Consider the following 15,647-nt stretch of genomic DNA (forward strand, 5'->3'; position numbering starts at 1 on the left):
GACAAGGTGGGAACAACCTGGGTGGCTACAGAAGTAAACTTTGCCGACTTGTTTTTGGAGGCATTGCTGGAAGAGTGTGTTGTCAGAGTAAGAGGCTGTGAGGGGGGGATTATTAAAAACTGATCCCATTTGGCTGAGTTAAACAGTCTGAGTATTCAAGATGTTTGTGGAGGTGGGGGTAGTAGAAGGACAGGGACGTGCAGAAGAGGCAGTAGTGTTGAGAGAGGTTGTGCTGCAGAGAGGTGGACAATAAGGCTGCATATAAGGAATAATAAGTAATAATAATAATAAGGTAATAAGGTAATAATAATAATAATAATAAGGAAATAAGGGAGGATATGGTAGTTGATGAAGAAAGTTGTGGCAGTGGAGGAGATGAAGCAGAGGATGTTGGGAGAGGAGGAATGTTTCTTTGAAAACGAGTATTAACCTGGATGGATGATTTGGATTGGATTGAAGTGATGTAGGTATTGAGGAGGTAATAGTAACTGTGTTTTGTCACGGTCAAAAGAGCCTTTGCTTGGAAAACCAAGATTTGAAATCAGTGGGGCTCTTTGATAAAGGGGAATGCCTCAATGTCCCTAATAATGGTACAAGACATTACAGGCCATGATAAACCTAGAGTATGTTGGGGATAGAAAAAATCCACTTTTCAGGGTCCTCTTGAGAGGCAAGGGCTACACAACTGAACGGGAATACTTTGCCCATAGCTCCCCTAGGCCATTCATGACAGACAGTCAACCTTTCATCCTTTCAACATGCCTCTCACACTTTAGGAAGTGGATAATAGAAGGGAGTTGGAGAAGAGTAGGAAACAAAAAGGGAAAGGGGAAAAGACCATGCAAAATTGGTTGAGTCAGGATTGAAGCCTAAGGTAGGGGTGATCCCCGGCATTGGGTCCCAGTATCTGCCTTCTATGCCTCCCATGGGATTTGGGGTGTGAGGGGGGGGGGGTTAAAATACTGATCTTCTAAAATTAAGCCCCAACCAAACTTTCTTTGCAAAGTAAATAAAAGTACAAATTCACCCAATCAGATTGTATACAGTGGATAACTTCAGACCAATGCCATACAGCACTGATGTATCCAGAGCAGAGCAAAGGTAAAAAAGAATAAGTCACTGCATTCTTAATCACATTTGGATATATCTAGTCTCTATGCTAAAAGTTTAAGATTAACAAGTGAAAAGTATGTTGATTCATAAATTATGATTCTTCATGTAGAAAGGTAAGAATGAGAATAAATATCTTCACAATGCAAGAGATTATTTGACCGGTTTTGAGTATATCTTTGTCAGAAATACATGTATTTCTCAGAAAATTATTTTCAAAATCGGTCAAATACATCTCTTATATTGTGAAGGCATTCATTCTCTTTCATACCTTTCTACATTTGTCAACATCAATATAGTTCATGATTCTCCATCTACAAAATACAGAGTAATGTATGGTATAACAATTTGAAATAATGCTCTAACAAGTTACAAAGAATAATATTCTGTAATCATAAGTAAGAAACTAGGAGGAAGGCAGTTGATTTCCCATTTTACCTAAAAATCAACAAAATAGAGTAGGTGCAAAAGTATTACATATTTCACACTTTCACATCTTTAAGCAGTAGAAATTACAAACCTAAATCTTGAAATACATCTAATAGCATGCTCTAGTTTTTTTTTCAATATCTAATTCTAATGCATAATCAGATATGTAAAACCAGAATGACAGAAATCAGTTTAATATAGAATCTCCAGAAAACCAGATCCTGTAACAATATTTTAACTCAAAGGCTTACATATTGTAATTGCTATAATTGGGTTACTCAGATATCACAAGTTGATTTACTAATAAATCATTTGTATTTTACATTTCTTTTTATGCACAATTTTGTCTTCCTTTCTTTCCATCATGGGTATAAAACTGGACTCTCCAGTGCTTTAGTTCAGTTCATTTATTAAACTAATTGTTAAATGTCATAAAATAATATTTTGCAGCAAGATCAAAATACCCATTTCATAAATATACTCTGTATAGTCCTAAAGAATTACTCTACTCAGTATTAGAAATTATTAGGATAATTAAAGTCTTTTTCTCAAATGTTTGCTTTATATGCAGTTTCATCAAAAAATAATTCCATTCCACAACTAAAAGTTATAGAAGTAACATTTATGTTGATGTTTATGTTGGAATAATTCAATCTGTTTCCCATAATTAAATTAAAATGCATTTTAATACACCCTTCATGTTACTACATACAGTAATCATATGCAGCTAGTCACCAAAGAGTGTGTCACCATTACTTTGCAGTCAAAATTATAAATACTAAAAGTTATTGATATGGTTATGAAATCCAAAATCAACAGTTTTTATCCTTTTTGTACATTTTTTTTATATATAAAAATTCCATATCCCAAAATAATCTAATCATTTGGCCATATTTTTAAAAAAGCTTTTTATTTAGTTATTTCTCCCTTATGAAGGGAACTCTGACAATACTGTTTATGCAATACTTTCATTTAACAACATTTTTGTACAATTAATGGCATATTGGTGCAGATCAGTCAAGAAAAACTCTTATGATAAGACAGATTATAGAAAAAAATGTATGATTATTATAAACCACCTAACAAAAGCATGAAAAAATTCCGTCAATGAATGAATCAAAATTATAGAGACTGCACATAGACATCCTAGTTGGTCTCAGCTGTGAAAATTCAGTATCTAGTCAAGGTAATATATCTTCACTAGTAACTGAGGCAAGTCTTCAGTGAGGAGGTGAATGTTCTCTCCTTCCGGATGCAACCTTGAGCTTAAACCTGAAATGATATTCTGAATTAATTTCATTATTCAAAAGCAATTTGCTAAAACAAAAATTTTATCAGAAAAGTGTATTTATTGAAACAGCATCTTTCAGGATACAAATTCTAGTATATAAAATATCTGATTCATTTAAAAACATATTTGATAAAACAAAGAATTTGCACTTTGAATTCATCATTTACTTCTTTTGATTATTTAAAACTTACATAGATGCTCAATGATACTATCAAAAATACAATAGTACAAACTTTTAAACTCCTCACTGCTCTGTCTTTCAGTGAACAAGATTTCATTTAATTCCATAATAACTCACTTCTTTTTACAATTCAGAACAATGCTTACCACTGCCTTCAGAGCCTGGTCAAGATCCTTAATCAGGTCATCAGTTCCTTCAAGACCGCAAGAAAGGCGAATAAGGCCATCAGTAATGCCCAATTTGTCTCTGTCTTCCTTAGGCACAGATGCATGGGTCATCACAGATCTGAAACCATAATTGTATATCAGATCTCATAATCTTATATACTAATTTCACATTTGCTCTCCTGATATGGTTTAAAAAACGTAGCTGTTAGATCATCTGGAAATATGAAAAAAATTTGGACTTAACCCACACATGCCAAGATTTCTGTGTGCTCTGTGCACACACACAGTCAGCCTGCTGAGTGAAAAACTTTAGGCAGGGAACACTTACATTCACTTACTCTTTTTATGATTTTGGCTGCAGTACACAACTCTTTTTTAGGAAATTAAGCTAAAGATATACTTTCAGCCTACTTTAGAGGAGCTGTATCCCCTCAATGACCAAACTCAGGGCCAAGCAAGCATAACTGCTTAGAATAAGTTTGACACAGGTGGCACAGTTGACTGACACACCACTGTTGGATTATGACTTTTTGGGGGGGACTACGATCAGAAAGAGCAACCCTCTAAGTTGCCCACACACATCTTGAATATAGTAATATATATCATAATATTTACGTATTTCATAATATTTACATATCTTGAAGTAACATGGACTGTAGCCCCATATCTCAAATAAAGGGCCTCAAACGACAGTCCTTTATTAAACTGATATACTCCTTTTCAAAAAAATAATTTGAAAATCTCAATCAAGTTGAGAGGTTGCAAATACACCAAAGCCCAAAAGATAATCCAGCAGAGCACAACACTAATGCATGAATGGGTTAATTTATTAAAATATAAAACTTATTATCAAAAGAATAAACAAACAGATAAAAAATCTATAAAACAATATTTAGAATTGCCTAGACATACAAGTACACATACATTCACACAACCTACAAACACACCTACATACCTATAAACACAAATATGTACACATGAAACACAAATACCTTTTGGGCCAATCTATGTAAACTTACGGTAATTCACAAAGGCTCTCAAAGCCTCCAAGACTTTCAGCCAGTGTGAAGACTTTCAGTTGCTTGAAGAATTTCTTTGAGGTTTCCAAATTGTTCCCCTTAATGTAAAAACTCAGCATACCAGAGTGACCGTAGCACTGCCGCTTAGCAAGCTGTCAGAGAGAGGAAAGACACATGGGAATTATATATTTTATTAAACACTATTTGCATACTGAAAAACTATGTTAAAGAAAAAAGAAAAAAAAATTATCCATTCTCTGTAAAGCTTCTACTATTTATAAATGCATATGTGACTACACACATTGCAAAAGATTGTATACCTGACTTTCCAAAATATCAAAACTGTGTTTTGTTTATACATACAAATAATGATTTTCTATATCCAAGTTGATGTTTTACAGTTACACAATTTTCCAATTGGAGCTCTATTTCAGTAACCTTAAACATGCAAAAAGCCATATATTTTTTTACCATGACTGTATACTTTGCTTGCATTCTGATTACTTTTCTTAACAATTGTCTCACTAAAGCCAGTTTTCCCCAAAAATTAGACGACGTGGCAGGTCTTAAAAATAGCAGAAGACTAAAACAACTCAAGCTTTTCTAATGTGGAAAGGTATGACAGGCAATGAATATCTTCACAATACAAGAGATTTATTTCACCGGTTTCGAATATATCTTCATCAGAAATACATTTCTGACGAAATATTTGAAACCGGTAAAATACATCTCTTGTATTGTGAAGATTTCACTCTTAATCATACCTTTCTACATTGTCAACATGAATACAGTACATCATGCTTTTCTCTTTACAAAGACAGAAAGATACTTCATTATATGTGTATGAGAGACCACTGAAATATTGGCACTGAATCCAAGAGATGCAGAAGAGGTATCATGATAAGACACTTTCCCAGACAAAGAACAGCATGTTATCTTTCTGGGATAAAAGCTCAAACTTCCTGAATAAGGAAAATTTGTAATCAAAGTTTCTTTATTCATGGGCCAAGACTATTTAATAGTGTGCCATAAAACATCAAAGAACTCTGCAGAAGTATTTATAGGAAAATTAGGCTGTTGGTTGTCTTCTTTACCAGACAAACCAGTGGTAATCAGAGAACAAAGGCCAAATCAAATTCTGAATAAAATTCTGTGAGAGTAACAATAAAATCCACAAATGCTACTTTTTCAATCTTACTTTTTTCCATTTACACAAGTTACAAATAAGGTCTAGTTATGTTCAAATGGATTATAGTTATTCAAAAACAATATAAAAGGCAATCATCACCTACATAAAGGCTCACCTAATAAAAGGGAAGAAATGAGAAATTGGATCATATAAGTTTGATTCATCTCTTTTAAAGGCAAGATACATTTTTAAAAGATGTAAGGCTTATCATAAGACTCTTACCTCATGTTGAGGGTGAGATGGAAGTCCAGGATGAATGACTTTTTCAACACATGGGTGGCCCTCTAAGAACCTAGCCACAGCAAAACCATTTTTCATATGTTGCTCCATCCTTACAGCCAATGTCTTTAGAGACCGGTTTAACAGATAGCAATCGAAGGGAGAAGGAACTGGTCCAATGGCATTCTGAAGGAACCTCAGCCTCTCGTGTAAATCATCCCTGGATTAAAGTAATTTGAAGTAATTATAAATACAAATTGGTGAAAAAATAATAATAACAATAATGGTAAGAATTTAGGAATTTCTACTCATTTTTACATATTATTTACTGAAAGCCCAAGAGGGACACTAGAGGCAAATATAATAGTACCTGTTTGTACAGACAGCTCCCATGATAACATCAGTATGTCCATTCATGTACTTGGTGCAAGAGTGTAGTACAAGATCAGCTCCAAACAGGATAGGGCGTTGCAAATATGCTGACATAAAAGTGTTGTCTACAACCAAGAAGGTATTCTCTCGTGGTTTGACAAGAGCAGCTACAGCAGCAATGTCGACAAGCTTCAGTGTTGGGTTGGTGGGAGTCTCAATCCAGACCATCTTTGTGTTGTCTTTAAAAGCATCAGCAACATTCTTGGCATCAGTTGCATCCACAAAGGTCACTTCAATACCCATTCTGCATAAATAATCATATACATCTATAGTAAAAATACCAAACTGTGCCATTTTTCTTTTTAAAAATTTAACTTTATATTCATAATACAAACCACAAGAACAAAACTTTTGAATACCTAGAAGCCACACGGCGGAAGTAGCGGTTGGTGCCTCCATACAGGTCATCCATGGAAATCACATGATCCCCAGCTGACAGTAAGTGCGTGATGGTGGTTGTAGCAGCCAACCCAGAGGCAAAGGTTATACCTATATTGGATAAGTGGATGAAAGTACAGGTTTTTCAGAGATTCATTCAGGAACTTTAGAAAAGAATCTTACTGGGAAAAAAATAAATGAACAAATAATGTTAATCTCAAATGAAAAGAAATTTATATATATATATATATATATATATATATATATATATATATATATATATATATATATAAATATATGAAAAAGGAAAGTTACTTTGCTTTCACTACAGTATAATACAAAATACCTCTAAATCATGTAACTGTGATCAGATTTAACATAAATTTCTTGCAGAACTTCACAATAAAAAAGTTCAAGATATTAAAAATTGTAAGATTTAAGAAAAAGGATTACAAATATACATAACTACTCTACAATAAAATAAAAGAACTGCCCCTCCTGCCAATGAAAATGAAGGGCACCAAAATGAATTTCTACATGCATAGGGGGTACCGAAGGCACACAGTTGTCTATTAGTGAATAAAGATAATTTTTTTAAGCACAAACCAACAATACTAATCTCACGAAAGTACAATAGATTAACTCTTTCCATTAATAGAGCTAAACTTTGATTCTAATGTTATACCTGGATAATAATTAAAGGTAACCACAAAAGGGGGCACCATTTCAACCTTCTGTACCACTTGCAATTTCATCCCCAGCATGCCACTGAACGTAATAACAGTTTCACATGTATTTGACATAGTACAGCATTCTGTGATGACTGTAGTTGTACATGATAAAATGAAAATATAAGTCATATATCAAGCATATTACCTACATTTCCTAGGATAGAAATATGGTAAATGCATACTCAAGACTTTCATACAAAGCAGACAGCATCAAATGTCAGACAGAAAACCAAGAAATGGATGTACTTGCACACCTATGAATCTAACATAAAGCACACACAAAAAATAAAAAATGCTGTAATTAAATATTATAAAAGATAATGAAGAAAAGGAGATAAACTCTATTTAGTGAAAAGATACAGCATAGATTTTCAAACATTGCTTATTATATACTTGTGAATTATCAGATTTTCAATATTTGCACACAAAGCGAGCACAGAATTTTAAAAAAAATATATGTCTATATCTAGACCTATATAGTCATTTAAAAATATAGAGTAAATCTGTTGCAATAAATCTAAAACGTCAAAAGATAACACTAAAACTATCTGAGAAATATCACATTACACACAATCAAATTACATACTAACAACAATACAATCAGTCAATACAATCAGTATAAAAGAAACTGCACCTGTTTAAAATCTCAATGCCCAATAGCTATCAACATCATTATTATTGTACTTTCATGAAACTATCATTTTCATTTTCTGTCTTTTACTACATAAGACATATTATACTAAAATCAGTTTGATATGTTAGTTAAATCCAACTCAATATCAATGAATAAATAATCAGGCATGCTTACAGTGTTTGGTTTCCTCTGTTGCTGCCAGACATTTCTCCAAACAATTTCTTGTTGGGTTACCAGAGCGACCATACTCAAATTCCTGTTGGTAAAAAAATGTATTACTTTCAAGTACTACTTTCCACTACTTCCACTTTTCCACTCTACTAAATGTACTACTAGCAATGAAAGATCAATGTATAAAAATCAGTGGAAATTAAAAAAATAATCACACTAATAATATCCAGAACTATTAATTCATATTTACATCTCAAATTATCAACCAGTGTTTATCAAAAACTATGACTTGTTCTAAGAAGTAAAGTGTAAATCATTGGTAAGATATTGGGAAGACAACTGCAGAGGATCAGCTTGACCATCTAGCTTCCCAGATATGTTTGGTAATCATTTCCTTCAAACTTGAAGTGTGGTCAATACCCCTCTATATACACAGTACTGCATGATTCTTGTTTAAACTGTATTGTTTATCATTATAAAAGTTTTTAACCTGTTATTTGGAATAATTTGGCAATTTGTGTGACTGCCTCCATGCATAAATGATGGGACAGAATTACAAAAAAAAATCTAGGTCCTCTAGTATTACAAGAAATTGATGAACTTCATGACTTTTTTCAGTAAAATTACGGAATCATTATATGCAACATTTCTTTTAAATATTTACTTTTCCAAAATCTAACACAAACCTTAAAATCTGCTGGGCCATCCTGCTTGAAAGTTGTTGCCATAGAAATTGGAGGAACAACTGCCATGGAGTTCCACTGCTCTGGCTCATTGCCTTCGTGGATAGCACGAGTGGCAAAGTTCGGGTCATTTTTCAGGTAGCCAATTTCTTCTGCCATTTTGATCTAGTTGTTAATGGAGTTCTGTAAAAAATAGAAATAGACATATAGGCTACACTACAATTATTTTTATTCCTGTGTCTAGCTATTCTTCTAACACCATTAGGTTATTTTTGCATTCCAAATACACTTGTATGTGATTAATTTCAGTTATGAACGTTTGTATCAGTGTACATGTGCGTGTACATGTGCGCGTCGACGTCCGCTTGTGCGTGCGTCCTCGCGTCGGCGTTGGCCTGAACGTGCGTACACGCGTCGACGCGACGTCGGCTTGATAAGAGTGCAGCCGTGCAAGCTGCCGTGTACGCGAAGAACGAAGAACGTCTGTGCCTTCGCATATGCATATATAAACATGTTGTAATAATGTGTGTACATCCTAGTGTAAGTGGAAGTACCTTGAATTGTATTTTTTCGATCAAAAATTTTGCCCAAACAACCTTTAGTCAAGAGATTTGAGCTGTTGATTAACGACCCTTTATAGGGTAGCTTGGATCTGCATTTTTTTTTTTTTTTTACATAGATCTTTGTAACCGGCCTAATCTTTGTAACCGAGTCAATCAAATAAGCAAGAGCAAATTCATGACAGGGTCGAGCAAGAGGCCCACATTCAAGAGTGGCCTCTAGTCCCCGTTTCGCCCACGAAGAATTGGTAATAAATTGTACAAAAGCAATAATACAAATGATAAATCAGCAGCAACTCATCCTAAAAAGGAAGAAGTTAATAGTAAGCACATCTCAGAATCTCTCATAAGCTATCAAAACGTTCAACTATGATTTCACATCCTGTGACGATCAAGATCATATCCATCTAGATATTATCAAACGGTTATAATAGTGTTTACAGGGATATTACCTAACTTTATCTGTTACCATACTGTTGCCCTCGCTTAGAAAAATCAAGCTCGCCCCCTCTCCTCGCCCCCTCTCCTCGCCCCCCTCTCCTCGCCCCCCTCTCCTCGCCCCCCTCTCCTCGCCCCCCTCTCCTCGCCCCCCTCTCCTCGCCCCCCTCTCCTCGCCCCCCTCTCCTCGCCCCCCTCTCCTCGCCCCCCTCTCCTCGCCCCCCTCTCCTCGCCCCCCTCTCCTCGCCCCCCTCTCCTCGCCCCCCTCTCCTCGCCCCCTCTCCTCGCCCCCTCTCCTCGCGTCCCGGAGGTTAACCACGGCTGTGGTTAGCTCTGGCATCTTATCAAAGGCGGTATTATAAGGACATCGCCTATGCCGCGATCAGCAGTCCTCAACCGCACGAATTATATTCTACTCTAATCACAAGTTTAGACTGACGGCCCACAACATCCTTTACTGTCAGTTAATACGCAATCAACTTCCCATAAATTTTAAGACTTTACATACTAATCTTCGAGATATCGATTCTAATACACGGAATAAGCTACATTTATTTATAATTTTCGTAAATAAAATATCGATGTTACGTCTCTTAATGTGTCGTGATTGCATTCATTAGGATTGCTTTTCATTCTCCCTATATTTGTAAGAATTGCAATTGGTTGTACCAGTGGCCTTTTTCTAAGCTTATTCGTTGTGTACGCTGCTCTGCATATATGCACGTGCCTTAAACACTTTTTTTTCGTTACAGTAAATGCGAAGGCGTCAGGTGTAGCGAGAAGGGCAAATCCTTTTCTACTAATATCAATAAATCCTTACCTGGATTGGACGTCAAGCGTAATCAAATTCTCCTTTCGATATGCTTAGAACGCGTGTTGTGTCGGGAAAACGAATTGTGTCAAAGCTATCAACTGCAAACCGCTTGCTGGCATGTATTTTGCATAAATTTGTACAAATGACGCGTTCGTACGAATAGTTGTTCATAAGTGACTTAATATAAAGCGTTTGCAGGCGCCCTCGCTTATAAATCTTTTGAGCTGGGATAATGGAGTTTACCATGATATTACTTGTTTTTAACAATGAAGTTAATATAATCGGCATTACCATATCAGCAACGTAATACATTTCTTATCAGTTAATCAAACAACGCTAGGATCTGACAAAAGTCACACGATCCTATTTCTTCTGACATTATAGCGGTCCCTACCGTGCCCCCCCCCCCCCACACCCCTATAATCGCTGCCTTTAATTTGATTACCCCTTTCCTCGTCTTTCTCGTCCCCTCTTCCCCAACCCCTTCATCTTCCTTGTTCCCGCCATCACCGTTTCCTTCCTCTCCCTCACCATGCACCGTCTCTTGTCGTTCATGCAGCCATGGTCACGGATTGCCTTGGGCGTGATAGCCTAAGCTGGCGATTTAAGACCAGTTCAGTTCAGTTCGACGAATCTGAAAAGCCATAGATCAAAACGCTGTTTCCTTATCTGCTATTTTAGTCATGCAGTTCTTAAAAGTGAACCAGTTCTGATTCGTTAAAAACATGAACAGCTGCTTGCCTAGCAACCTAATTTTACTCCTTTTACAGTCTGCAATATGCAAGATTGACAAGCCTCGCCAAAGAACTCCCTGAATGCAATTCCGCAAGTTCTCACGTGATCTGCTTGTGAAGCAATTTCAAGCAATTTGAAGAGAAAGAACGGATTGCAGGGTGGTTATTCTTCCTCTCAAGCACATGCACATGGCAGAATGACTACATCTTTTTTCTTGATGAACTCGAACCTCGTCTTATTTTCAACAATTTGTTGTCTCTTGGCTTTCCTCTCCGTGCACGATTGAGATTCTATCTTCAACTAATTCAAAGAGAAAAAAGAACTACGAAAAGCTACAAACCGATTCAAAACAAGGATTTTCCGAAATGCCTTACGGTGCGGACACACTCGCCACAGACTAAATTCCCAGCTTAATGTCACGAAATTTATTAAACAATCTAAGTTGTCGCGACTGGGCGGCCCGAGGGGAAGGCCATGTCCCCCTCCCCCGACATTCGGTCAGCTCGTTAAAATTGAATATTCATATATAAAGCTATGCATATGCACAGAAATAAATACATATCTATCAGTGTAGACACGCATAGCAACCGAAAAGAAAGACAGATATAAGTATATCCATCAGATGGAAAGACAGATATGCATTTATTTCTGTGTATAGGCAAGGTCTATATAAGTACTTATATAGACCTTGTGTATAGGCACGTCTGCATAATGATTATGCTTTGGGTCGGGCCTCGCACATCTTTAACAAACCGGCCGATCGTCGTCTGCTCTTCGGTTGGCAATACAGAATAAGAGCTGAAAGTCGGGAGCACCCATGTACGTACACTGCGAGCGGCGCGCGCCTTTCCGGGATCTCTTTCCTTCGGTGACGTTACCTGTCGGGTCTGCAAATAACGTCTTGTCCTCTGCAAGAATATTACCTTCAATTTGCCTAGCTTTTTGCGTCCGTAACATAAAGATTAACCGGATTCTCTGGCACTGAACATGCTACCTTACACAGAATGGTTCATGGTTAATGGTTAAAAGTAAAATCAATGTGACAGACATCTAATACACAGTTCAAACCGCTTCCTTATCTCAATATCTGGTAGATCGGCCGTCGACAAACTACCATTAGTTACCTGGATAGACTAGTAATCATCAGGTATTTATTAAGAAGGTGAGCGTTTGGTACTAATTAGGTGCTACTTTTTGGGTAAAGAAACTGGTATTGATCTGACAAATAACAAAAAATTAATTACGGGTTTTTCATCCGGGGACATTTACACACTTGGACTCGCTCATTCTTATCTGGTGAATGATTGTGCATGTGCCTTTTTAAGTACGAGTGTATCTATGTAAGTGCATGTGTATGTGTACTTGCACGCGTATGTGTGTACTTGCACGCGTATGTGTGTACTTGCACGCGTATGTGTGTACTTGCACGCGTATGTGTGTACTTGCACGCGTATGTGTGTACTTGCACGCGTATGTGTGTACTTGCACGCGTATGTGTGTACTTGCACGCGTATGTGTGTACTTGCACGCGTATGTGTGTACTTGCACGCGTATGTGTGTACTTGCACGCGTATGTGTGTACTTGCACGCGTATGTGTGTACTTGCACGCGTATGTGTGTACTTGCACGCGTATGTGTGTACTTGCACGCGTATGTGTGTACTTGCACGCGTATGTGTGTACTTGCACGCGTATGTGTGTACTTGCACGCGTATGTGTGTACTTGCACGCGTATGTGTGTACTTGCACGCGTATGTGTGTACATGCACGCGTATGTGTGTACATGCACGCGTATGTGTGTACATGCACGCGTATGTGTGTACATGCACGCGTATGTGTGTACATGCACGCGTATGTGTGTACATGCACGCGTATGTGTGTACATGCACGCGTATGTGTGTACATGCACGCGTATGTGTGTACATGCACGCGTATGTGTGTACATGCACGCGTATGTGTGTACATGCACGCGTATGTGTGTACATGCACGCGTATGTGTGTACATGCACGCGTATGTGTGTACATGCACGCGTATGTGTGTACATGCACGCGTATGTGTGTACATGCACGCGTATGTGTGTACATGCACGCGTATGTGTGTACATGCACGCGTATGTGTGTACATGCACGCGTATGTGTGTACATGCACGCGTATGTGTGTACATGCACGCGTATGTGTGTACATGCACGCGTATGTGTGTACATGCACGCGTATGTGTGTACATGCACGCGTATGTGTGTACATGCACGCGTATGTGTGTACATGCACGCGTATGTGTGTACATGCACGCGTATGTGTGTACATGCACGCGTATGTGTGTACATGCACGCGTATGTGTGTACATGCACGCGTATGTGTGTACATGCACGCGTATGTGTGTACGTCCACGCGTATGTGTGTACATGCACGCGTATGTGTGCCTGCGTACGTGTGTGCCTGTGTATCTGTGTATGTGTTCCTTTCAATCATTCCAGAGGCCCAACTTTCAATTTACATATTTATTCCTTCCCTGTTAGCTTTTTTAGAACTATAAAGGCAAAGTTCAGCTAGAACTTCTCGCAGCCCTCTGCAAAGGTATACGCGGTGCTGGAGATAGATCAGAGTAATCTAAATATAAAGAGCAAGATCACATCCATCAATTGCAACATTATGGTAATACCAAATCACCTTCGCCTATCATTCAAAATAAAATAGTCATGATTCTTGCATGGCAACGATAGAGCATCTTGTTATCTATTAAGTCCTTCAAGGCGTCAACAACAATTATAAATAGATGTCTCACCTTGGTAACATATTGTTAGTGTTCCCAGCATGGATACAAAATCAGCATTTTGAATTTTTACGCTCATAAAAGTTTTATGATAGTGAACGTGAACATTAATAACATCTAAAACACGGTTGCTCTTATCTTCTTCTTAATCAGATACTTTTTATTTCAAAAGATAGCCTACAGGAAATCCCAATACCACTACATTTTTTTCATGATTGGCAGGACCACCTCGGAGATCTCATGTGAAGTCTATCCCACGCTCTTACACTACCCGAGAAATTATCATCTCAAGTATTATGCGAGTCTGTCTAATCGTATTTGTGTGCGTTATAGTATCTTTGCGCCTGTGTAATGGTCTGTGTCTGTGTAGCCGTATCTGTGTGCTTGCGTGGTCGTGTTTATGCGTCAGTTATCATGTCTGTCACAGGGTATGCATGTGCTTCCCTTAAACGCGTCAGTTATCATGTCTGTCACAGGGTATGCATGTGCTTCCCTAAGTGTGAGCGTGTGTGTATGTGTCTGTATGTGTGCGTATCTGTGTCTATATGTGGATGTATCTGTGTGTTTGTGATTGCATGTTTGATTGCGCGTGCCTAAATCTTTCTACACGGGCCTGTGTGTCTGTGCGATCCCGTGTGTACCTAACAAGCCCCGCCTTTGCATGGTGCTGTCTGCTTACGAGAATTCGTGCTACTGTCGGCCTAGCAGACGCAGGCATTCTTTATCTCACGTATCTAACGTCTTTTTTTAAGTAGAAATTTTCTAAACTGTTCTCCATATTTCCCATCTCTGCCTAAATCGCCGGAGGTAAAATAGGTTCCATATATGGAGAGACTGACAATGAATTAAGATCACTATCGCGCACACACAGGCGAGCGGTCTACAAGTACACACCCTTGCCAAGCCCTCTTTTTCGGCCAATCAGACACAGGTACTGGCGTGCGGCAACCAATCACAGAGCCGCTGATATCTTCGCCAATCACAATATTAATCATATAAAACTTGCATACTCATTGGCTGAACTTTAACGGTGGTTTCCATGCTGTTCGCTCATCTATCACCCTACAAAAAATATTCACTAAATTCTACAATTCATTTGATAGGAACTATGTTGTAGTTATCACTTCTTTTAAAAAGTATTAAACCAGTTCAACTTGCTAAGTGTATATAAAATTATACGGGAATGACTATACTATATTTCTCCCTGAGATTTAAACGTTAGAATTACCCTTTTTTCCGCATGCACTAGCTGGCAATAGGACAGCTTTAACTGGCCGGTGAAATGTTTGACATTATATTGTTTCGATGTTGTAAATGATATGCCAGGGCCATTAACTATATATATTTATTTTCCGTGTCCATATATCTATTTCATATCTATTTACTACTCATGTCAATTCGCAACACATTTTGTCCACTAAAAATACAGCAGTCAATATGACACATCCCACAAACTTACCACTGTGTATATATATTTTGTCTCAATATAACATACAGCCTCTTATAATTGACAACATTCATTGCACTGTTCACTTTTTGTCCTTCCGTACCAACAGTCACAAAAACTCAAAACTTTTGTCAATGTAATATAGTTATCCGTACCTGCCGTGTGGATACTGTCCTTCTCCAGCAAGACCCGCTGAGGATGTGATCGTCTGCACCGCCCAGCTGTCCTACTCAACCCAACACACAAACG

The 15,647-nt window shown here is 37.7% G+C and overlaps 1 protein-coding gene across 1 annotated transcript in view; it reads right to left on the reverse strand.

Moving 5' to 3' along the window:
* Positions 1 to 2,081: 2,081 nt before the first annotated feature.
* Cth (Cystathionine gamma-lyase) overlaps positions 2,082 to 15,647 on the reverse strand; it is a 13,598-nt gene continuing 32 nt past the window's right edge. The window contains exons 1-9 of the mRNA XM_070114264.1: positions 15,554 to 15,647; positions 8,638 to 8,817; positions 7,955 to 8,036; positions 6,397 to 6,526; positions 5,976 to 6,281; positions 5,609 to 5,825; positions 4,198 to 4,349; positions 3,158 to 3,296; positions 2,082 to 2,811 (exon numbers count right to left, since the gene is read on the reverse strand). The exon at positions 15,554 to 15,647 is cut by the window's right edge and continues 32 nt beyond it. Coding sequence (XP_069970365.1) covers positions 2,806 to 2,811; positions 3,158 to 3,296; positions 4,198 to 4,349; positions 5,609 to 5,825; positions 5,976 to 6,281; positions 6,397 to 6,526; positions 7,955 to 8,036; positions 8,638 to 8,793 — 1,188 coding nt within the window. The 5' untranslated portion in view covers positions 8,794 to 8,817; positions 15,554 to 15,647 and the 3' untranslated portion in view covers positions 2,082 to 2,805. The remainder of the gene's footprint in view (positions 2,812 to 3,157; positions 3,297 to 4,197; positions 4,350 to 5,608; positions 5,826 to 5,975; positions 6,282 to 6,396; positions 6,527 to 7,954; positions 8,037 to 8,637; positions 8,818 to 15,553) is intronic.

The sequence above is a fragment of the Penaeus vannamei genome, chromosome 35 (genome assembly GCF_042767895.1).
Source record: "Penaeus vannamei isolate JL-2024 chromosome 35, ASM4276789v1, whole genome shotgun sequence".
In the NCBI taxonomy this organism is placed as follows: Eukaryota; Metazoa; Arthropoda; class Malacostraca; order Decapoda; family Penaeidae; genus Penaeus; species Penaeus vannamei.